The sequence below is a fragment of the Lepidochelys kempii genome, chromosome 12 (assembly GCF_965140265.1).
Source record: "Lepidochelys kempii isolate rLepKem1 chromosome 12, rLepKem1.hap2, whole genome shotgun sequence".
Lineage (NCBI taxonomy): Eukaryota > Metazoa > Chordata > Testudines > Cheloniidae > Lepidochelys > Lepidochelys kempii.
The window spans coordinates 39,128,063-39,150,893 of record NC_133267.1 but is presented as its reverse complement, the minus strand read 5'-3'; the positions used below and the strand labels follow the sequence as shown (position 1 = coordinate 39,150,893).

Here is a 22,831-nt window from a genome sequence, read left to right as displayed (position 1 = left end):
GAGGGGCTGTGCCACCCGCGGGGGTGTTTTGTGCCATGGAGAAATACTCCTACAGGGCTGCTATGCCAGATTCTCTAGTTGTGTGCCGTGCCGCTGTGGTCAGGTCAGTCCCAGGATATTAGAGAGACAAGGTCAGGGAGGTAACATCTTTTATTGGCCCAACTCCTGTTGGTGAGAGAGCGAGAGAGAGAAGCTTTCGAGCTGCACAGGGCTCTTCTTTCTTCAGATCTGGGCAATGTACTCAGAGATTTCCCAGAGCGGAAGAAGAGCTCTGTGTGAGCTCAAAAGCTTGTCTCTCTCCCCAGCAGAAGCTGGTCCAACAAAAGCTATTACTCAAATCCCCGCCCCCACTGCCCCTTTGCATTCTCTAGGGCAGAGGGGGCCTGGTAGCAAAGGAAAGCCCGTGGTCTGTGTCCCTGACAGTCCAGGTGTGTCCTGGTTTGGGGGTGGGAGGCATGAAGGGTCATTGGCAGAGATGAGACCATGTCCTGTTTCATAGGAAAGGACCTTTAGCCCTCAGATTCCACAGGAGCTCTGCTTGGGGCTTCACTTTGGGCCTGTTCTTTTCTCCCTCCCATAAGAGTCTCTCTCTCTCTCTCAGCTGTACCCTTTCTCCACTGCCTCGGGATGTGTTCTCCCCCCCCCGCCCCCGGCCAATCCTCCACGCCCCCGTCACCCCCGGATCGTCCTGCGAGTGGATCCACTACACTTAGCATTCACTTTCCTTTCTCTGCAAGAGCAGCTTGGGCCTCATGGAGAAAAACACTGAACTATTTAGTGACAATCCTGCTGCCCCATTGCCTCTGTCCCAGGCGTATTCTCCTGCCTTCCTTTTTATTAAGGACACCGGTAGGAAAACAGAACCCATGCCGTTCAGCAGCCCACCTGCTCCCACCTCTTCTGCTCACTGTTTGTACAGTCCCAATAGGCTGCTGCAGAGACTAGTCTCATGTCACAAACAGGACTCTGACATTGAATGGGGAAAATACCAAGAGCCAATTTTCTATTCATACAGCCCCACACACCCCTCTCGATCTAGATTTCTAGAACACCCATTACTATGGTCGCTGATGCAAATGTCTCCACTGATGATACAGAGCTAAATAGAACAATGTTATGTATGATCACATCCCAGGGAGAAGAGGGTGATGGAGAAGTTTAGACTGAATTGCCTCTGAACAATGTTTTGCTGAGTGTGCCATGAATGCCTCTTTAAGTGGTAGTTGTTGACCAATTTGTTAATCTCACCCCTTTGGTCCATAACAGTTTGCCTTTCTACAGGAGGTTCCCTCTGAAGATGATAAGCTTAGCCTTGCAATGCCCCTGTGGCATAGGTACCCCAATTCATAGATTGAGAAACTGAGGCACAGAGTGGGGCAGTGACTTGCCTTGAAATCTATGCTAGAGATTCAAGTAGAACCCAGGTGTCCTAACTCTCAGGCCTGGTCTCAACCCCCCTTTGTTATGACCTAGGAACCTGTTTAAAGCCTCAGACAGGACCTCTGAAGAATCTCACCTTCAAAGCACAGGCTGTCCCCACTGGCCTGGTGAGCCACACGTTCTCATGGGGGTGCTCCTCTGCCCTGGGACCCTTGAAAATGGCCTTGCTGATGGAATCACCTGCAAGAAAAATATCTGTGAGTGGGTCACCTGTGCAGTATGCTGTGAAGCAAACTGCCCTCTTAGTCATATGGGCAAACTTCTCCTCTGAAGGCAGCAGGGCAGATCTAGACTCCGAATATCTGGTTCTCTCTGCATGGGCAGGGATTACAGCTACCCAAGCATGGCACTGAAGGTGACATCCCCATTTTGGATCTAGGTGGAGAATTAAATCCTAACGGAGGAGCTTGCTGGCTGGATTTGACCTTGATGGGGAAAATCTCCTTTAATTTTTATTGCAAATACAGCAAACAAACAAGCACCAGGACGCTCTGAAGCAGGAAGCTTTCCAAAATGCCCAGATTTTAAACTCCATCATCTTTACATAAAATATTACCTTTATCTCACAGCCGCCTTCCTACTGATTTCCTCGTTATCCGTGGCTTAGCGCTAAGTGGCACTTCTCTCATCATCTCCTATCTGTCTTGAGCAATAGAACCCCTGGGGGAAACATACCAAGGTATCTGTTGTGTGTGAGACCCATGCAAAAGGAACACGGGGGAAGCATGCTGTGTGCTAGCAGAGGGTTTGTGCAATCAGCCAGGCTGTGCAGCCCCATGTAGAAGCATGCAGGTTGTGAATTATTAACATTCATACGAAGCCCACAGAATAAAACAAGCTAACACAAATGTTTATTTTCACAGTAGTAAATTATGACTTCAATAGACTGAAATTACAGTCCCTGGGCACTGACTAGAAATGAAACAGACCCTGCCACCCAAACTTACACCCGGGGGAAACACGTCATCTTCTCATCAACCAATATGGGTTAGATTTTATTGCTGGCTAGTAAAAAAACCCAACAAACTACAGCATGTCCCAGTTGCCACACAGATTGTGGCTGGAGCAAAGCCGCAGGTGGAGACAAAGCTAGGCTGGTGATAGCGGAGTGGCACCTCCCAAGGGCTTATCCTTGCACTTGACATGACTCATTGTAGCTGGCTGGCTCTGTCAATAACTAGCTGTCTATGCAGCATGATGCATGCGTGTTTGGATAACGATCGATCAGCCGAGCCATTTTCTGGTAGCAGATACGCTCTTGCGGTCTCTCTCATACCGACACAGGGCCACAGAGGAGAGGCCTGATCCGGCAGACTCTTATGTGAATAGACCTTACTGATGCAAACAGCTTAGCTGGGACTCCTCGCAGGGGTAAAGGCTTATATCTCCTGGCCCCAGTGCTGCTGCAGGCTTGGTCAGAGTTCCCATTCTGCAGCTGGACCACAAAACTCTCCTCTGTCCAAAAGTTCCCTGCAGGTTCTCAGGCTGGGAGCCAAACCCTGCTGGCACAATGATCAAAACCCAAACCCAGGTTGGTGCTGGACTTTGGAGCTGCTGTGAAACAAAGGGAAAGAAGAGGGTTATCACGGAAGGAGCTTGTATAAATCAGTAATCTGGGCCCAATTCTGTATGCCTTTCAGACCTCAACTTTCCATCGACCCCACTGGGAGTCTTGGGCCTGCAAACAACGCAGAACGGCCCCTTGTGCAGAGAATATTAGCTCCCAATAGAGAATGTGGCTCATTTTCTGCCCTGGGTAAGAATTCAGTTGGGCTACATGGTGAGTAATTCAGGGCAGGCTCTGCCTCCTCACCCAGCTCTCATGCATACATGTGACTCTCGCTGCAGTCGGCAGAGGCTGTGTACGTACATCCGTGAGCACATTTGGACATAATGGGCCTGAATAATGACCTAGGTGGGGTTGCAGGATCAACCCAATAAGTCTCTTCCCTCTCTGGTTTCTATGATCCGGTGAGGCCCCAATGACAAAATGAAAAAGCTGATTTGACAGCAGCCATCACCTAAACACAAACTAAACCAACCAACCAAATCCTTAACTCCTCCTGGCAGGATGTCCCCGAGGGACGTCCACAGGCACCTGAGTGGGATAGGCTTGTCTCGCACCATCTCAAGGTCATGCCATGGGATGCTCTGCTGGTCTCCAGTGCCATGATAAAGAATTGTTTAAACAGTCTATTTAATTAAACATGCACGCTGCCATCATTTAATTAGAAACTGATTAATCTGCTGTTTGTATCACCCTGATTTGCAAAAGGACCCTGTTTTAGTCAACACAAATGGAAACACTTAATAAGGTAGCTGCTTCTGTTCACCTGTCCGGAGCAAAGTCTGGCTCACAGTGATGCTGTTAACTATTTGACGGGTTGAAATCCGGCTGGGAACGATTTAATCGATGGCCCTTTTGACTAAAGTGTATGGTCAAAGTTAATGTTTCTACTATATACATTATAATTCTTCTGGCAGAGCAAGAGGATCCCCATGTTAGCAGAAATAAATATATGATGGTGGCTGAGGCTGGATCTGAAATGATATCTCCACTGGCAAGTAAACACCGGATAACTCAAGAGTGGCACCATCATGAATAAGTTATCTGTCTCCTCACTTGTGAGGATAAATGTCATATCAGACTTAAGCCATCACCTATACAGCCAGACATTCAGGTCATGCACAGAGTTCCCTATCAACGCTCCCTAGGCTGAACGACGTGGGCTTTGCTTAGCTCTTCAGACAAAAGCTTTCCTTCTGCCTTTTCAGTGCCGACGTGCTGGTAAAATGTCACGTCTCTGCAGGGGAGGAGATGACAACCTTCACTCGCGCCAGGTCCCTCTTTTGGAACGGGTGAAAAGGGATAATTCACCATGCTGGTAGAACAGACCGTTCGGACACAAGGGGCCCCAATCCTGCACACACTTACTCACGTGAGTAGGCCCAGCAAAATCAACGGGACTAGTTCCACGAGAAAGAATTTTCAGCATAAGGCCTTTGCTGACTCCACAATGGAGGCCAAACACAAGAGATGATGGGAGGAGGCCACCTAAACTAGTTTCTAACGCTGCCATTCGGAAGGAAAATATTGCTATCTAGTACTAGACCAGAATGTTTAGGGACATGTGTTCAGGAGGGTGGCGGAGTCTGAATTGTGCAAGGGGAATCCGTGTTCACATAACCTCCACACCCCAAGTATTTGCATGTGCCAGCTGGGTGTCTGTCTATGCAAAGGAGGCTCTGCAGGCACCAAGCCCTGTTTGTGAGTGCACAGGCAGGTGTGCGTGGGTGCATTTTTCCTATGCTCATGTCAGCCTTTGCTTTTTGAAAAATTTGTTTCTTTGGGGCAAACCCTTCTCCATCCTCCTCTGCAGCTGCAGGGGGCCTGCTGGCCAGGAGACAGGGCTTGGAGAGCTGAACCCAGCTTCCTGGACTCCCTGCGAGTGGTCAATGGGGATGCTTCATGCAGGGTAAGGGCGAAGCCCAGAGGGGTTGGGGACCTTGGAATCCGCCACCACGTGAATTCTGCAGTCCTTCCCCCTCGCCTCGGAAGGCAGGACTAGGGCCACACAACTGGCTGCAGTAGCTGCTGGGGAGGGACTCTGTGGCTGCTCTGTGGCTGGTGGAGCTAGAGGAAAAGACACCCCACCCTCCAAGACACAGAGCTCGGAAATTACATCTCCTTTCAAGCTCAGAATTAAAGGCTGTGGGACCAGCCCTGCAGGGTCCCCATGAGCTTAGTGCACTGAAGGGTTGGTGGGCTCGAGCCCTTTGTTTCCAAACACAAGTCACAGTCCATCAAAGCCAGGCCTGAGCCTCTGCCCCCAAACTCTGCAGCCTGAACCCAGCTCTGGGGTTTGAACCCGACAAGCATCTCTCTGGAAAGACCAGGTGGGAGAGGGAATCTCTCTTTTTGGACCAACTTCTGGTGGGGAGAGAGAAGTTAGTCCAGTAGAAGATATTACCCCATCCACCTTGTCTCACTAATGTCCTGAGACCGACCCGGCTGCATATATGCATCTCATTGTCATAGGAACGTTCACCATGGTGAGCCGAGCACAGCACCCACCAGTCTCCTTCTCCGGGGCCCTGGCTTGCACTTAAGCTTTGGTACAGATCAACAGAACCGGTTTGCATCCCGTAGCAAGTAACTCTGATGAGAACCTATCTAGTAACTGTCCAGGCCTTGGGCTGTCTGAATTATGGTGCCCAGGAGCTGTTCAGACTTGGCCATTGCAAGATGAATATCGGCAGGGACACAACAGTGGCAGAAGGCAGTAGCTCGGCCTTTGGTTAGTTCCTGGGGAAGGGGAGAGAGTTATCAACCTCATTGTAATAAGGAATCATTTGGCAGTGAGGAGTCTTGTTCCGGATACCCTGAGGTAACAATTTGACCTAATCGTCTCACATGGTGAAATCACATTGATTACATTTTGCCCCACACCACTCTGCCGGCCAAACACTAGAACTCCTACTGACTGCAGTGGGAACAGGATTAACCCTCAAAGAGGCAACCCAGGCTTAAGCCAAGGGACACACCCAAAAATATCAACAGAAGCTTGTCCAGATGTGGAGCTGGTGTCTCCAGCAATAAATGTGCATGATTCACCTCTTCTGATGTAACTAACTGATAATAAAAAAGGGAAATAAAGTCCAGTCTGTTGCAGAGTGGAGGAAACGTAGATGGAGGTAAAATTGGGTCTAGAATCATAAACTCATAGGATCTCAAGAGGTCACCTAGTCCGGTCCCCTGCACTCATGGCAGGAGTAAGGATTATCTAGACCATCCGTGACAGGTGTTTGTCGAACCTGCTCTTAAAAATCCCCAATGATGGAGACTCCAAAACCTCCCTAGCCAATTTATGCCTGTGCTTAACCACCCTGACAGGGAGTTTTTCCTAATGTCCAACCTAAACCTCCCTTGCCGCAATTTAAGCCCATTGCTTCTTGTCCTGTCCTCAGAGGTTAAGGAGAATAATTCTTCTCCCTCCTCCTTATATACTTGAAAACTGCTCTCATGTCCCCTCCCAGTCTTCTCTTCTCCAGACTAAACAAACCCAGTTTTTTCAATGTTCCCTTATGGGTCATGTTTTCTTGACCTTTATTCATTCTTGTGGCTCTTCTCTGGACTTTCTTCAAATTATCCACATCTTTCCTGAAAAGTGGCGCCCAGAACTGGACACAGTACTGCAGTTGAGGCCTGAGTAGAGCGGAAGAATTACTTCTCTTGTCTTGCTTACAACACTCCTGCTAATACAGCCCAGAAAGATGTTTGCTTTTTTTCTGCAGCAGTGTTACGCTGTTGACTCATATTTCGCTTGTGATCCCCTATGGCCCCCAGATCCCTTTCCGTAGTACTATCAGATGGAAGTAAAATGTCATATGGGAGTAAAATTGGGTCTAAATGAGTGACATTGGAGAGGTGGCACTTCTGTTCTAAGGCTGAATTGGGTCAGAGTGGGAAGCCTGAATGAAAGTCCCATTGTTTTCTTGGGGACAAGTCACGCTGGTCAACATCATTTCTTCATGGCTGCCTTGACAGGTCCTCTCCAGCAGGGGCTGCTGTGTCATGACATGGATCCTGCTAAAGAGGCTTCAGAAAGGAGGTCTTGGGAAATTATTACATTAAAAAACAAAATACAAATAACCCATGCATGTGTCAAATGCTCCACAACAATGCACACAGGCAAGCCACCTGACAAGCCCAACAGTTACACAGGGGGCCTGGCTTATTTCTAATAGAAATAAATGAACAGCTGTTCCTTTTTCTACTGGCCCTTGCACTAAGGGAACAACAACTCTGTAGCAGAACTGGTATGTGGGGAGAATCCTAGAATATCAGGGTCGGAAGGGACCTCAGGAGGTATCTAGTCCAACCCCCTGCTCGAAGCAGGAGGGAAGCTTTCCACTGATTCTCTTCCTGTGCGCTCCCGCGCTATTCAAGCTGCAAGGCGGGGGGCATGTAAAAAGTTTTCTGTGCTGAGAGATTTTGCAGCTGAACCATCTGATCTCTTCTTTTAAAAAGTTTCAGGCCCTGCCCTCTTGTAATCAGGGCAGCAGCAAAAAGGGGTGAGCTGCCTCTTTCAGGAATAAAGTTAGAAGAACTCAAACCAGAGCAAGCCCAGAAGAAGGAAGACTGGAATCACAGAGACCCACAGACAAAGGGACAATATAAAAGAGAGAGAAAGGAAACAGAGAGGTGTGGAGCATGTTAACACACACACAGAGTCCCCTGCACTGGGCCCCTGCAAGATGGCAGGGGCAGCTGATTCTTGCACTCTGTGCATCTGAATGGTGGGTCCGCTTTGCTTCTCCTAGAACGTATTCAATTCGATTTGCATTTTCCACACTGCAACCCCCGGCTCAGCCCTTCCCCAAAGAGGGGGCGAGAGAAAAACCCACCCAGAGGAAACGCAGCAATCGGGCTGTGCGCACAGTGACAGGGGCTGCGAAGCCGGCCGGGATTGCAGCAGTAGCGGAGCGCCCCCTGCAGGGCGAGGCTGAGAGGTGCAGCCAGCCCACCCGGTTCATCAGGCATAGGCGGCCGGGCGCTGCATCAAAGTGAGAAGCCGCGGCGTGTGAGCTCAATCAGACGGGAGGAGAGGCAGGGAGCGGAGCGGCGGGGGCTGCTGGCGATTGGACACCATCAGGAGGAAGCCCTCGCTGAGCCGGCCGACCGCTGCTGGGCTCGCGGCGGGAGGGGGAGGGTGCAGCGCACCGGACCCTGGAGTTAGCCAAGAGCCTGCAAAAAGGGGCTTTGTGAAGAGGGAGCAGCGGAGGCGAGATGCACCGGGAAGTACAAGCCGCTCTGCCTTGCAGGACCCGGGAGCCGGCAGGCTGCTGGGGGCTGGCCAGGCACTAAAGGACCCCGCCGGGGGCTTCCCCTGTGCACACACCGGACCGGCAGCTTTGGCGGGGCTGGAATCGCCTCGCGCCTCCAGGCGCCCCGGGGAAGGAAGGGGGCACGCGTGAAGACCCCCCCCCCCGGCAGCCGGAGCCCCTCGGAGATCGCCGGGGGCTGCCGCCGGGCAAGGCGCATCCGGGCTTGGCAGACCCGCTCCCGCACCCCCAGCCGGCGCTTTCGGGGCACGGAGTTTGCAGAGAGCTGCCCGAAGGGGAGGTGGCGGGCAGAAGGGCACCGAGAGCCGGCTGCGGAGCGCCTGGCGCCGCGGGAGGAGGAGCAGGAGGCGGCGGCTGGGCAGCCTGACAGCTCGCAGAAGTTGTCCGAGGGAGATTGCCCGGCGGAGCCCGCCCCAGATGGCCCTGGGCAGCGGCGAGCGGAGGAGGCGGCGGCGCTAGCAGAGTCCCCCGGGCTGGAGAGAGACGGAGCCGGCGAGCCAAGGGGCTGAACAAGAAGGGCGGAGAAGATCGCCGCAAAGAGCAGCCCCCCCCCGTGCGCCCTGGGGCTCCCTGGCCGTGAGGTCTCCTCTCCCCCTCGCCCCATGGCCCCCCGCCGGAGGGATGAGCCCCGACGGGCGTGAAGGGGCCCGAGAGAAAATGCGAAACCAGGCGAGAGCGGGGGGTCTGCCCGGGCAGCCGGCGGGCCGGAGGTGAAGCGCGCCCCGGGGGGACGGCGGCCGGCGCCGCCACCGCCACGTACCAAAGAACCCGGGCCCCGCGCAGCGCAGCGCCCGGCGCTTCCTTTCCCCTCTCCCGGCTCGGCGGGTGAAGAGCCGCGGGGCCAGCGGCGGCCGGACTGCGCCGGGGCAGCGCGCAGAAGGGGCGCAGAGCCTGAGGACCGCGCTACCCCGGGGAGGAGAGCGCCCGGCGCGGAGCGCAGCGCGCCCGGGAGAGGGGCGCGCCCGGCCCCTCAGGGCGGCTCGGGCAGGTGCCCGGGGCATGGGAACAAGGGCGCAGCCCCCTGCCAGACGCCGCAGCCCGCTTGGATTAACTCCCTTTGGGTTTTGCTAGAGAGCCGAGCCGCGGACCCGCCGCCCCTGGACCCCGGCTGTCTCCCGGGCGTGCGAAATTACCTCACGGCTCCTTCCCGACCTCCGGCCAGTAAGTCCCTCTCCTCCCCACGGGGACCGCGCGCGTGGAAGTGCCCTGGGACTGGCGTGCGGGGGCAGCCCTGGCTGCCAGCCCTCCCCCGGCCGTGGGAGCGCTCCCCGGCGGCTCCCGTGGGTTGTCTTGCCCTCCAGGTGCGGGCTCCTGCAGGAGGGGCTGCGGGGGCAGGGGCGGAGGACGCAGGCTCTTTAAACTTTCCTTCCAGGCAGACACGGTCCAGTCCGGCTGAGCCGCAAATGGGGGCCTTACCCTCCCTTGCAGACAAAGGCAGGGAGCGATCCTTCTAGGGCTGCGTGTGCGGCGGGATCCCGCCCCCGACAGAGCCTTGGGCTCATTAGGCAATTAGGGGAAAGCAGGAAGGCTCTTGCCTGTGTCCCCGTCCCCGCGTGGCGGGTGGGAAGGTGCAGGGCTCAGATCCCGGCTGGCGGATGTCTGTGGCGGCGGGGGATGGAGGGGGATACAGCCGGTGAAGGGGCTGGGAGCTGGCCTTGCTTGCGGACAGACAGAGGCGCTCCACGGACACGCAGCTGGCTTGATTCCCGCTCCAGCTGGCCCGGAGCTCGTGGGCGCCTGTCCCAAACCCATGGGGTTCTCCTCGCCCGGTGCCCCGTGCTCTCTGCCCGGCAGCGGGACACTCAGCGGGAGCTGGTGATTACCTGGCCAGCGTGCGGGGAGAGACGCGCGCGGTACCCGAGGATCTAGCTGGGAATTTAAAACGCAGGCAGGAAAGCTGGGGAGAGCAAGTGTTTCTTCCGTGGAGCCAGGGGGCCGGGGCCCACAAGGAGCCAGGGCCAGTGAGAGAACTTTTTTGGGAGGGGGGGACCCCTGCCAGGCTGCCAAGAGCCAGGTCTGTGCTGCCCAGTGATCTGCACCGTGGTTCCTAGGAGGCTTGCAGTGGGATGCATCATGTATAGCAAAGCTGGGGTGAGATGCCTTTGTCCACAGGACCAAGCTGTGAAGTCAGTGTCCCCACCAAGCACTTGGTTCAGGGCAGTACCTGAGACAGCGTTTAAGGTGGTCATGCCCGGGGGAACCTTTATTACTCCCAGCAGCAGTCAATCTTTATTTTAGGGCAGTGCCCCAAAGCCCCAGGCAGGGCCCACCCCCCTTGTGCCGGGTGCTGTACAAACAGGGCAAAGCCACAACCCCTGGCCTGAAGATCTTACAGTCTAAATTGCCAAGGTTCCTCTGAGCGCCACATGTGGGGACAGACAGCTATCCAGCAGGGCCACCAGACATACAGCGCAGCGGAGAGAGAGAAAGGAGAGAAGCATTTCCCTTTAAATGGAGCTCTTCTGCTCTTTGCTCCGGCTGGGAATGTTACTTCAGGCCTGGGAGCCTGGTGCCCAAATGTGGGGTGCCCAGTTCTAGAAACTGTTCAAGAGCCTGGTTTCCAGAAAGGGGGGGGGGGGCTGCTGGGCACTTTCTGAGAATCAGCTCCCTGGAAGGAGTCCACAGCTCCCTCCCCCCCCCCCCCCATGGAGGTACCTAATATCAGCAGACACTCTGGAAAGTGTCAGTCCGTGACCATTGAAGAACAGTGGCTTCTTTGGGGCCTGATGCTGCAGTCCTCACTCAGGCAAGTCTCCAACTGATGTCTGGAGAAATTGTGCCTGAGGAAGGACTGTAGGGTTTGGTATTGCCCTTTTCTTCTGCCCTGGAACAGAAGCCAGTCCTGGGCTGAGAGCGCAGGTCCATGTTCTCTCCTTAGTGTCCTGTGTGGATGCTTTCCTGAAGCCCTGGGGTGTCTGCAATGAGGGGACTGTGCTGGTGTCTGAATGCTCCATAATCTGACGCGGCCACCAGTTCCACAGGGAGGTGGCCTCGTTTTGTGCCCACCTGCAGCAAATCTCTCCCATTTTTGCTTCACAAATTTTCCCTTTCTGCACGACTGGAAGAAGTCATTTTCCTCCCTGCACGAGTGGCTGCAAGAGCAGTGAGCCAGCTCAGAGGCATAAGAAGCCATCAGCTCCACATCAGACTTTCAGAGTGGCTGATTGATTGATTTAGACTTAGTGGTGAGGAGATGCATAATTCTTCTCAGGAGACTTTCTGAGTCATAAGGAAGAAACCTAGGGCTAATTGAGATACATGTATATACGCCACAAAACAATTTGATGTAGGTTTTAAAACAAGGGCTGCTTAGGAGGAATCCAGCTATCTAAATTTGCCTTAACATGCTTCTGACCATAATAGTAATTAACCAGTGTAAGATTCTGTCCCGTGTTTTCCATTCAGTGCCCCTGTCTTGCAGAATTTCATTAAAGATCTGTCTTCTGGAGTATCCAGTCTTCCTGCTCAGCAGTCTGTCCAGTGTGTCTTAATGGCACATTTGGTTCTGATGCAGCAGTTGTGGCCCAAGGAAAAACAGCAAGTCAAAATATTCCCCCCAATATCCAGGAATCCAAATCACTTTTTAACATGACAAGCCAAGGCCCCATTTCCTTAGTTCAGTCCCACTGGTTTATTGAGGAGGGCTAAGTGCACTGTGCCAAATCATTCAGCATTGCATGTTGTGTCCTTCCCAATCTAAGCTTGCAACCAAGTATATGTGTGTTTTTATTTCAACAATGGATTGTGGTGCTGGATAGCCACTGAAATGATTAGAGATGTGTTAAAGGGATCGCTGTCAGCTTGACAACCAATGCCTGTAAAGATCGTTTCCTTATGTCCTTACATTCTGAAAAGGGAAAGAATTTTATACAGCTAAATTGTCCTTTGCTCTTTTTTACATTTTACTTTACTCTCATCTTGGGCAATGAAAATCAGTGAGGTCAATTTCATTTCTCTTTAGAGTCAGTTTCATCTTTAGGTTCTTGTTATAGTATTTCCCTTTCAAATACTGCAGGGTCATGCCCATTTGAGTAGAAAGAACTCTTTTTGTTGTTGTTTTTTCTGCTTTTTTAAGCTAATGAAACTTTTCTACTGATCTTAGGTTTTCACAAAAAGATTGTTTTTACAACATTTTAATTTCTGGTCAGATGTGAGTTGACGGTGTCCGTTAAGTTGAGCAATGGTCTAGTCTGCCTTTCGTTTAGAAGGAACATCTATGCATGCTCCCTCTGTTATACTCTCCCAGTGCCTGTCCAAGAACAATTCTGCCTTTAATTAAAGGGGAATAATAATCCTTTGTTCTTTTATCCGAGGATCTCAAAGCACTTTGCAAACATTAGTTCTCAAACACCCCCGTGAGGTAGACGTCAATATTTCTGTTTACAATGGAGATGATTAAGAGACAAAGAAGTTCGGTGACTTTTCCAAACCACAGGCAGAACCTAAGGATGGAATAGAAAAGTCCTGATTCCCAGTCCTTTGCTCTAGCCACTAGACCACTCTAACTCCCCCAGCAACAAACTGAAGCAGTGATCTTGGATAGGAAGTGTGTGGAAGTCAGTGCTGCAGCTCTCCGAGTAGTACCAGTTGGAGAGATGTTTTCTGAAACTTGACATGTGGGAATGGAAACTCGGGGTTTTTTAAAAAAAAGTTATACATCATTTTTATGACTTATACTCTATTGGTTTGCTATGCTGGGAAATGACTTATGGGGGGTCAGTTGGGGACGGGTTGAGTTTTACCTCTTGAGACACAAATAAGGAAAGTCCTCTTTGATCTGAAATGTATTTCCCTTCACATAAAAATAGAAGTTAGAGTTTTGCTTTTGTTTTGATTTGTGGGACTTTACAGTGAGCCAGAGAGTCAATGGGAAGGAAAACAAAGATGAATTTTGCTGTACAGAGAAGGGTTTTTCTGTCCACTGCTTCCAGTCAGACTCAGCCCATGTCCCCTCCAGCAGGTAAGGTTTTACTCTCTACCTGTGGTTAGTGGCATTTTTAGCACTCTTTCCCCTCCTTCTAACTGGGGTAAGGCTGTTCTAGGGAGACCATGCTATCGGTGGGGTTAGGTACAGAACCCCCCTTTGCTGCCCTTTATTACAAAAGGGGGGCCTCACTCCAGACCTGTATTCACACACACTGATCTCTGGGGCTCTTGTGTTTTGATATTTTGAGGCAAGTAATTTAAAAACTCATGCTTGTGAAACTGAGTTTACAGAAAAATGGAACAAGCAAGACATTCATTGCACATCATTTTAAGATTCCTGCTCTTCTTTTACTTCTTGTGTTTTGGGTCTTTGTCCCCCGTTTGCACCTGGGCAGACTGAGATGCATGGGGATGCCAGTCACTGGACAGAGAGACCCAGTGGGAAGGAGCTCTCAGATCAGGGAAGCCTCCCACCACCTTAAAGGAAAGGGGCCCTGAGGTAGTGGTATTGGCAACCAGGAAGAAGGTGGTAAAAATGTTCCAAAAAAAAAGTGGTGTGGAAAGACCCCGAAGCGGAGGAGTGGGTGATGAGCAACACAAATCTCCTTTTTGTCCAGTGCGGCCGATGAGCTTACAGTGTATCAGAGGTTATGAAAAGCTAAACAAAGCCGACTCGGTACCCTCTGAGAGCCAATGGCAACGCATTCCTAAGGGGGAAACAGGGACCGGAGGACACGATTGTGGCTGTGATCACAGCAGCTCTCCCACGCTAAAGCTGTGGCTACATCGGCGCTTTACAGCGCTGCAACTTTCTCGCTCAGGGGTGTGAAAAAACACACACCCCCCCCCCGAGCGGAGCAAGTTACAGCGCGGTAAAGCGCCGTGCTCTAAGCTAATCCCCTCGTGGACGTGGAGCACCAGGAGAGCTCTCTCCCGGCGACCACACGCGCACTTCAACGCGCTGCCGCGGGACGGTGCCAGTGTAGCCGTGCCCTGACCTAGTCAGTTCACGGATGGGAAACGTCAGAGGAAGATCCAGGGTGCTGAAGGAAGTGGAGTCAGGGTGTTGGTAGATGGCAGTCTTCTCTCTCAGACCGTGTGGAGCCAGGGCCACAGAAATAGCATTAAGGGAGAGCTGTAGAATCCTTTGGGAGGAAGAGGCCATTAAATGTAGATCTTAAGCACAGGCCCTCGTTAAAGATGCGGTGGTGTTTCAACTGTCCTGTTATCTGTCCTCGTCACATTCCAGGGGTCCCATTCACCATTCCTGCACCATTATTGCCAGATTGCACTAGTGTAAATGGCTACACAAGGCCGGGGTGAATTGGCTCTGGTAATGATGTTCAGCCTTCCCAAGTTCCCCTTGTTAGTCTCTAAGGTGCCACAAGTACTCCGTTTCTTCACGTGGATATAGCATCTTCTCCACTTCCTGTCCTAAACCATTGTAGAACATTGCCGTGCCCTGTTAAACAGCTGCTGCGTTCCACCCTGTGGCGTGTGAAGCACATTCCAGCGTCCGTGTGTTTGTAAAGTGCCGTGAGACCCTTTGGGATGAAAGGGGCTCCATGAATGTAAGTTATTGCATTATTTGATGGAGGTCAATGGATCGTTAGTGAACTAGACAGAGAATAAAGGGCTGCCTAATAGGACAGGAAACAGCCGTTCTGGAAGTGGACAGGCTGTGACTGTGAGAAATGCCGTAATGTTTGCAGTTGGGATTCCAGTCCAGCGTGACGGGCCATCACCAGCGTTCCAGCCAGCACAAAACATGGCTATTGGGGGAAACCAGCAACACGCGCATTAGACTGTTGTCACATTTCAGTGTTTATCAGACATGATAAATGAGAATTGTGTCTCCGTCTAATTGCTCTGATGAGCTAAAAACCAGCGGTGTGTTTTCAGACGAGTGCGTTTGCAGTTTGCAGCAAGCAACTGCTGCGAAGGTGGGGCCTGATCCTGCTCCCACTCCATGGCCGCCCCTGGCAAAACTCCCACAGGACTCTGCAGCAGGAGCAGCAGCAGGTCCTCCGAAAGAACCAAGCCCTTATTCCTCTGCCACAGCTTCTTTGAAGCAAGCCAAACTCCAACGCCACCACCAAGCCAAAGCAAACACGTTCGCATCCGCTGCATTCCCGCTGCCTCCCATTTCAGTGTGGGAGAGCTAAGAGGAGCCATTGGAACAGTTCCTTCTGGAGTGATTAGGACGCTCAGTTCGTCACTGTTCCGCTTCTCAGTTACACCAGTGCAATGTGGTGTAGAACACGAGGTAGTGTTGGACACGCACGTTCCATGCTCTTTGCACTGGTGCAAATGACTGCACAGGGTGCAGGGCAGTGGGGAGTCGGGGCCCTGATTTCTAGGGAATTCCTGATGCCAGGCGACCCACAAGGGCTCTGGGACCAATTAGGAACATGGACCCTGGACTCCAGCATCTGGGGCCTGATTTTTCCTTCACCCGAAGGCCACTTTACACTGACATTTGCACTCCCTTTACACCACCAGAGTGCTGTCAAGTCGCCTTGGTGTAACGCAGGATCAGGCCCATGGCATGCATTCTGGATTTCAGAGTCCTGAGGGGCCCTCCAAACAAGCATCTGCACGAGACGCCGAGAGAGGAGAGGCACTGTGGGCACAAGTGTGTCTCCCCTGAAATATCGCTTATTACTTCTTAGCATCCCCTAAGAGCCCGGACCTGCACCCATGTAAGTCGATGGCCAAGCTCCCACTGATTCCAGCGGTGCAGGATCAGTCCCAGCGTGCAGTTCTGTTCTTACAAGTGACTGTAATAAGGACACCATGGTGGGGCTCTCAGGTGATTGTCTGCTCGTGCTCCCAGACTAGAGGGGCTCAGTTTATCTGTAACAATCGCTGCTTTTAGCTGCCAGTGCTGGACGCTGTCTCTGGGATCTGTGGGTTCTTTCCACCTTGCACGTCATCCGTGGAATAATGATCAATCAGCCAAATTCTGTGACCTCTGGGCAGCCCCACTGAAGATCACTTGTTGTGCATGGCCAGCCCTGTGCTGGGCAGTGGGGAATACCGGGCTGTCTTCAGCGCAGGCTGCACTGATGTCCCTGAGGGAACGTGGCCCTGCGACTGGAACATCAGATGGCTGCGCTGTTGATGATGCATGAGAAGAAAGGGCCAGATGCTCAAAAGGCATTTAGACACCTCATTCCAGCTGATTTCCATGGGAGAGACTGGGCCAGACCGACTCTGGCTCCCTCTCACAGCTGTGTTGGCTCTGCAGGGCTTATGAGAACTTAAACAACTTATTTTGGTCACTCAAGTGAGCTGATCCGATTTGGAATCCGCCCAGGGTCAGTTCTGCCGAATAACTCTCGGCCATGTTTACCGGGGAATTCTGCAGGGCAGACCCACGCTTTCAGCTAAGAATAGGTACCACCCACTGTATGTCCCATTGCTTTCAATCACATGGAGGCAAAGCTCCCAGCCTCCAGGTTCTTATGTCTGCATGACAGCGAGATCAATAATGTCTCCGCTGAGCAATGGGGCAAAGAAGAGAGAGGCGTCTTTGAATGAACGCCTCAGGCCTGAATTCTCTTGTACACTAGGGACCCTTTACATTAATTTGGCAGTGAAAATGGCCCTTACAGTGAATGTGAATGTCATTTACGCTGTCTTTACACTGCCAGAGTGGGGCAAAGAGGCCTCAGTGTAAATGAGAATCTGACCCTGAATGTTCAAAGACCAAGCCTACCCCTACGGATGGCAGGAGGAGTTTTTCAATTGCAGAATCAGGCCTTTAATATGGCTAGTGAAAACTCCTGCCGGAGACTTTCCCATGACTGACCCCTCATCCCCACTCAGGGTGCTCTCGACAGAAAGGGCCCATCTTGTTTTCAGTATGGATAGTCAATTGGATAGCAGCCACACCTTTATGTACCCACAACTTTCCTTTGGAAGATGCACAGCAAATGCTTCCAGAAAGCATGCAAGGGACTTCCTGTTAAGTTTGCAAAATTCCTGTTGATTCCTCCCCGCCCCCGTTATTTTATTAAATCTCACACAGACAAAAATGTGTTAAAATTGAACACAGGATTTTAAAAAAGAGAACACCAGAGAATCCAACAGCCCATGTGCCATCAGCAGCCTGGATTCTGCCCCTCTTGAAGTCAATAGGAGCTTGGTTACTGCCATCAATAGGGACAGAATCGGGCCCTGCCGTTCTATAGAATGTGACTAAAGTTTGGCAGTTTGCATACTTCAGGGCCTATCCTGTAAAGGAGCTCACATGGCGCTCCCACTCATTAGGCCTCGAGAGAACTCTACAGTTCTGGCATCTTCCTGGCTAACCAACTCCTACTTCTCTGCCTTCCAGTCACTCCTCACACCCACTCCACTGCCTTCCTCCACTGCTCTCTCTGCACACAAACTCACCAGCTTCTTCCAAGAGAAAATGGACAAAACACGACATGATCTTCCCCCTCTGCTGGGCAGCCTTCCCCTCCTTCGACTCTCTCCTCCTCTCCTGAACTCCCCCCACCGTCTCTCATCCCCAGCCTTACTCTCCTTAGCTTCTCACTCTCCTCTGGCTCTTCTCCCTCAGAATACCACCAGGCTTTCGTCTCCCGCATCTTAAAACACCCGACCTTGACCCCGCTGGCCTCTCCAGCCATTCCCCATCTCCCTTCTCTGGCTCAGCTCTAAGCTCATTGAACGCACTTTCTGTAATTGCTGGCTGGAGTCCCTCTCCTCTAATTTCAGCTGAGACCCTCTCCAGTCCAGCTTCCGCCCCTTGCATTCCCCGGAAACGGCTCTTGCCGAGGTCTCTAATGAGTCCAAGCCCAGTACCGGTTTTCCAGCCGCATCCTCCTTCACCTGGCAGCTGCCTCCAACACAGCCAGTCGTGCTTTACTTCTGGAAATCCTGTCCTCCCTTGGCTTCTGTGACACTGGCCTCTCCTGGTTCTCCACCTGCCTCTCTAATCGTTCCTTCAGCGTGTCCTTCAGAGGATCCACCTCCTCCCTCTTCCAGCTTTCTGTAGGGGTTTCACAGGGCTCTGTCCCTGGTTCCCTCCTCTTGTCCCTCTGCACTGTATCTCTGGGGTATCTCATCTGCAAACACAAATTCAACCTCCACCTCTGTGCTGATGGCTCACAGATCTATTCGGCTCCAGACCCATCTCCTTCTGTCCAAACCAGGATCTCAGCCTGTCTCTCCGACGTCTCCGCATGGATGTCTAGCGTCAGCTCAAGTCCAACATGGCTAAAACAGAGCTCCTAAACTTCCCTCCCCCCATCTTCCTTTCTTGATCGCTGGGGACAACACTACCATCCTGCCCCTCATCTGGGCATCAGCTTTGATTCAGACCTCTCTCTAGGTCTTCCCACCCAGGCAATATCTAAATCTCGCCAATTCATTCTGCAGAATATCTCTGCATACGGCCTTTCCTATCCACCCATGCAGTTCAAACTGGCATCCAGGGTCTCATCATCACAATTTCTGCAACATCCTTTTCTCTGGCCTTGACAAATGCAGCCTTGCCTTGCTCGGACCCATTCAGAATGCTGCTGCAAAGATTGTTCTCCGAGCCCAAGGCTTTGAGTATGTCACCCCTCTCTTCTAATCCCTCCACCGGCTCCCCCTGCTCTGTTGCATCAAACAGAAGCTGCCTGTCTTCACTGTGAAGGCTCTTCCCAGCCTAGCCCTACCCTACCTGTCATCTCACAGTTGGTATCAAAATATCAACTCCCACCTCCAGCTGGCCCATTCAACCAGCCTCCAGCACCTGCTTGTTCCATTTTCCTGCTTTCTCCCAGGCTGCCCCTCATAAACATCTACAAAGCTCCCTCCTCCTCTTCCTTCAAATCCCGCCTTGATACGGGAATGACACGTATGGGGGAAGAGACTGTCTTTGGTTCTGTGTTTGTACAGCTCCTAGCACCAGTGGGTCCTGGCCCACGACTAGCTCTCCTAGGCGCTATGGTAATACAGATAATAAATCCTGATCATAACAACTGAGGACGCTTCTCAGAGCCCAGCAGATCAGAAACCAAGAGGAGGGGAACCAACAGTTGCAAGGAAAGTCCATGGGTCACCCCTGCCTCATGCCAGCGCTCCGGTAGCGATCAGTGGTGCATGTCAAGCGAGTGGGATTTGGCCTCGGAGGCAGCAATGTAAACTCTGTCACCCTCTAGTCCTGTCTCCATGGAAGCTTCCCATTTCCGTGGCCTCCAAGACTCACTTAGCATCACTGTGGCAGGTGTCTCACAGTTGCTCCCGCTGGGCTCCCTGCTCTGCTGAGGCTGGGAATTATTCGAGATGATGCCAATGTCTCTCCCCACAACCATCCAGGATATTTAGCCAACACATTCCTATTGATTTCAGTGGGGCCTTTGAAGTCAGGGTCAAGCCTGTTACCAGCCTAGACTGCAAGCTCTTCGGGGTGGGAACTGGCTCTGGCATTGTGTATGTATAGTGCCTAGTCGGACAGGGCCCTGATCCCGGACTGGGGTCTCTAGGGGCCAGATCAAAGGTCTTTAGGCACCTAAATACCTTGGAAAATGTGGCCACAATAGAAATAAGAACAGAGCATTCTAGCAAGGCTGGAGGAGTGACCCCCCTCTGCTGCGAGGCCTGTAGAAAATTGGCGGATTTATGACGGCTGCTTGGAGGAACAGATGGGGAGAGCTGACACTTTGTGTATTCATAATAACCAAGAGAAATTTGTCTTCGTGCATCTATGGCTGTAAAAATGGTGCATCATTGTATCTGATTGGCTCTCGTTCCTCCCCACCCTCCATATGTCACTTGTCTTCTTGGGTAGGGCAGGAGCCGGGCATCCGACCCTGCTCCTGCTGAAGGCAATGACAAAACTTCTGTTGACTTCAGCGGCGGAGGATCAGGCCCTAGGTCTTTGTATATGGCTGTATAGTGCCTGGCACAATGGGGCCCCAGTCCCGAGAGAGGGCAAAGACTGGGTGGGTTTTTGTGTTGCCACCTGGTGTCAGGACTCATGCTACTTGCCAAGCCCCCGAAAGAACTGCTGCCCCCCGCAGCAGATGACCGCCAAGCAGGCATGTCAGAACATGCTCGGGGGGCCTGCCGTGCTCCAGGCATGTACGGCCGGATCCCGTTGCTCTGTTTACTCGCAGTGTTTAGTGAGTATGTTTAAGATCCAGGAGCGCCAGACAGCTGGTAAATAGCATGAGGGGTTGTGTGTGTCTTTTGTCATGTGACTCCATCATTAAGCACTAAGCTGCCCACCTGTTCCTCTAGGAAGTAACACAGCGTCTCAGTCCGGTTTCCAGGTAACAGCTGACAGGATGGGCCAGTGGCTGGCACCGGTGGCGAGGACAATCGCTTAGGCCAAGCTTGGTGAAAGCTGCTTGTGAATGTCCAGCGGAAAGTCCCGTTGGGCCTGGCTGTCAGAGGTGCTGGGCGCCCGTGGAGCTTGGGAACAAAATTCCCTTGTGGGCAGAGTACTCCAGATGAGTCCACTCTGGGGTTGCTGCACCTTCTGCTGAAGCAGGGACCCGTGGTCTGAACTGATAAGGCAATTCCTACATCCGTCAGTGAGAGACAGAGTAACTGCTCAGCTCCCCCCATTCCTGCCAAATTGGCTCGAACCCCCCTGCAAGACCTTGTAGACTCACATGCTCCAATGTGCAATCCCCAGGTTGGACCCGAGATGGTTTTATAGGCCAGGCTGAAATGCACAAAATACTCCCTTGTAAAATGTGTCCTGTAAGGAAACCCGCTCCCCGCTGCGGCTGCTCTGCTGCCCCATCTGCTTGCTTGGAAAGCTTCCCACAACGGTGATGCAGAGGGAGGAGGATTAGGAGAGTCTAGTCCAAATCAGCCAGCAGCGCGAGGGATCGCTTAGCAATACGAGCGTAGGCCTCTATTACAGGCAGGCTTGGTTTGAACGGTGCAATAAACGCCCCGCAGCCAAAAGCACTTGAGGGTGGTAGAAGGAAGGGCCTATTGGGAGGAATTCACACCCACGTGCAGCTAAAAAAACACTTTCCTGGGGCCAAATGTATCCCTGGTGCAGCCCCACTACCTTTCGTGCAATTACACCAGGGATGCATTTGGTCCACAATGAAGATGTTGAGGTGGGCAGGCAAAGTCAAGTCCCCTTCGCCCTGCCCCCATAACCCCCTCTAGGTCTGTGGGGCAAAGGCCCCACGATTTCTCTCTGCAGGCATCCTGCTGACGACATTTGCAGGTGGAGACACCGCTCCCGTTCCACAGGCCTGCACTCTGGGTGTCGGAGGAAACCCCAGCCCGCTCTCGGCACGACTGTACTCATCGTAGCATCTCCCTGCTGCTGGGGCAAACTCAGAGCCGATGTTCCCAGGTGTGATGCCTTTACCACTCACTTCCCCACCCCTTATCCCCAGGCCCTTGCATTGACAAAGCAGAGGTGGGAGGCATATTTCGGGGGGAGCTGCAGAGCCGCTGTTCTCCGTGGCATAACGTAACGATAGAGCACACTGTGGTCCCAGCCACCCTTAATAATTCAGCCTTCATGTCTGGGTGACCGCCCTGCATCCGTTTCCTGCTGGAACCATCCACCCGCTTTGACTGTCTAACATCCTAAGCCCAGCGACATGTAGGGTTGGGCTGTGAGGGTTGCTGTGCTGAAGATGCATCTGTGTGGATGACTCTCTCCGGGGCAGTGTCCATTACCAGGCTGAGGAACTGTCCACACTCCAAGCCTTAAAAACAGTTCCTGGGACAGCAGCACTGCAAAGAACAAAACGGAGACACTTCCCCCGTTGTGCCAGCCTCGGGGTCCCTTCCACCGCCATGGTCTTGCTCTGCGCCTCTTTCCACACGGCTCCCTGACCTCGGATCAGCCTAGGTGCCGATTTCTTCCTGAGACCCCCAAGAAGCGGGTCACTATCACGTAGCCTGAACTATAGACCCTGAGGTATTCTCCTCCGGGCTTTCTCAGCAGCGGCCCGCCCGCTCCTTGTCTCCAATACTTCGATTGTGAGCGATCCTGGGTAATGAACATGGTTACCTAGCCGCTCCCTCTGCCTCAGACCGCAGGGTGGGGCTGATGCACTGGGGAAGGGGGGGGGCAACCTCCTGCACCCTCCCCGCCATGGGCAATGTGGAGCTGCAGCTTAAAAGCCACAATTAGCCCTGGCTGTGTGGGTGTGCTGTCCCCGTGGGCAGGGTGAGCCTCACTGTAGGCAGGAGCTGGGGCTGAGAGGAATTCCACTGCCCCTCACAGATGCTCTTTGCTCTCCCGGATAGGGGTGCGAGGGCCCTTGACTACAGAATCCCTGTGTTCATGCAGGGGCAGTGGGTCCTCCTGGAGCAGAGACCCAGCCAGGGTTTGCAATATCTGGGGCGTAACTCAGAGCGCCCAGTGCAATCCAACAGCACAGCTGGACATGGCATCCCATTTCCCACCCCCTCGCCTACCCCCCTCCCTCCTGGCTGGGGGGTTCCCAGGTATGCTGCCTCTTAGTCCTCATCACCCAGGGAGTCACCTGACGAGGTTTGCCTGCTCCATATACTGGGCTCCTGGGGGCTGGAGCTAAGTCCCTTTTAATCAGGCTTGGGGAAGCCTTATGGTGAGCCGGCTGGCGAGAAGGGAGGCGGGCGTCCCGCCCTGGACTGGCCTCTGGTGGGCAAG

General features: G+C 52.8%; 1 protein-coding gene and 1 long non-coding RNA gene across 11 annotated transcripts in view; one reads left to right on the top strand and one right to left on the bottom strand.

Moving 5' to 3' along the window:
• Nucleotides 1–22,831, top strand: part of CBFA2T3 (CBFA2/RUNX1 partner transcriptional co-repressor 3) — a 111,107-nt gene that overhangs the window by 29,551 nt on the left and 58,725 nt on the right. For 4 of the 10 annotated variants that reach the window (XM_073308220.1, XM_073308219.1, XM_073308215.1 and 1 more), the window contains exons 2-3: nt 4,216–4,379; nt 13,138–13,246. The exons of 1 other annotated variant lie outside the window; for it this stretch is intronic. In XM_073308220.1, coding sequence (XP_073164321.1) covers nt 13,153–13,246 — 94 coding nt within the window. In that variant the 5' untranslated portion in view covers nt 4,216–4,379; nt 13,138–13,152. Of the gene's footprint in view, nt 1–4,215; nt 4,380–8,930; nt 9,448–13,137; nt 13,247–13,273; nt 21,539–22,831 lie in introns of those variants that run through there. 5 more of the 10 variants (XM_073308217.1, XM_073308216.1, XM_073308222.1 and 2 more) reach the window with 5 other exon arrangements.
• LOC140896423 (uncharacterized) lies at nt 1,528–9,734 on the bottom strand. Its single transcript, XR_012154548.1, has 3 exons — nt 9,420–9,734; nt 1,997–2,100; nt 1,528–1,620 (listed from the first exon to the last, which is right to left on the bottom strand). It is a non-coding gene; the product is annotated as an uncharacterized lncRNA (long non-coding RNA).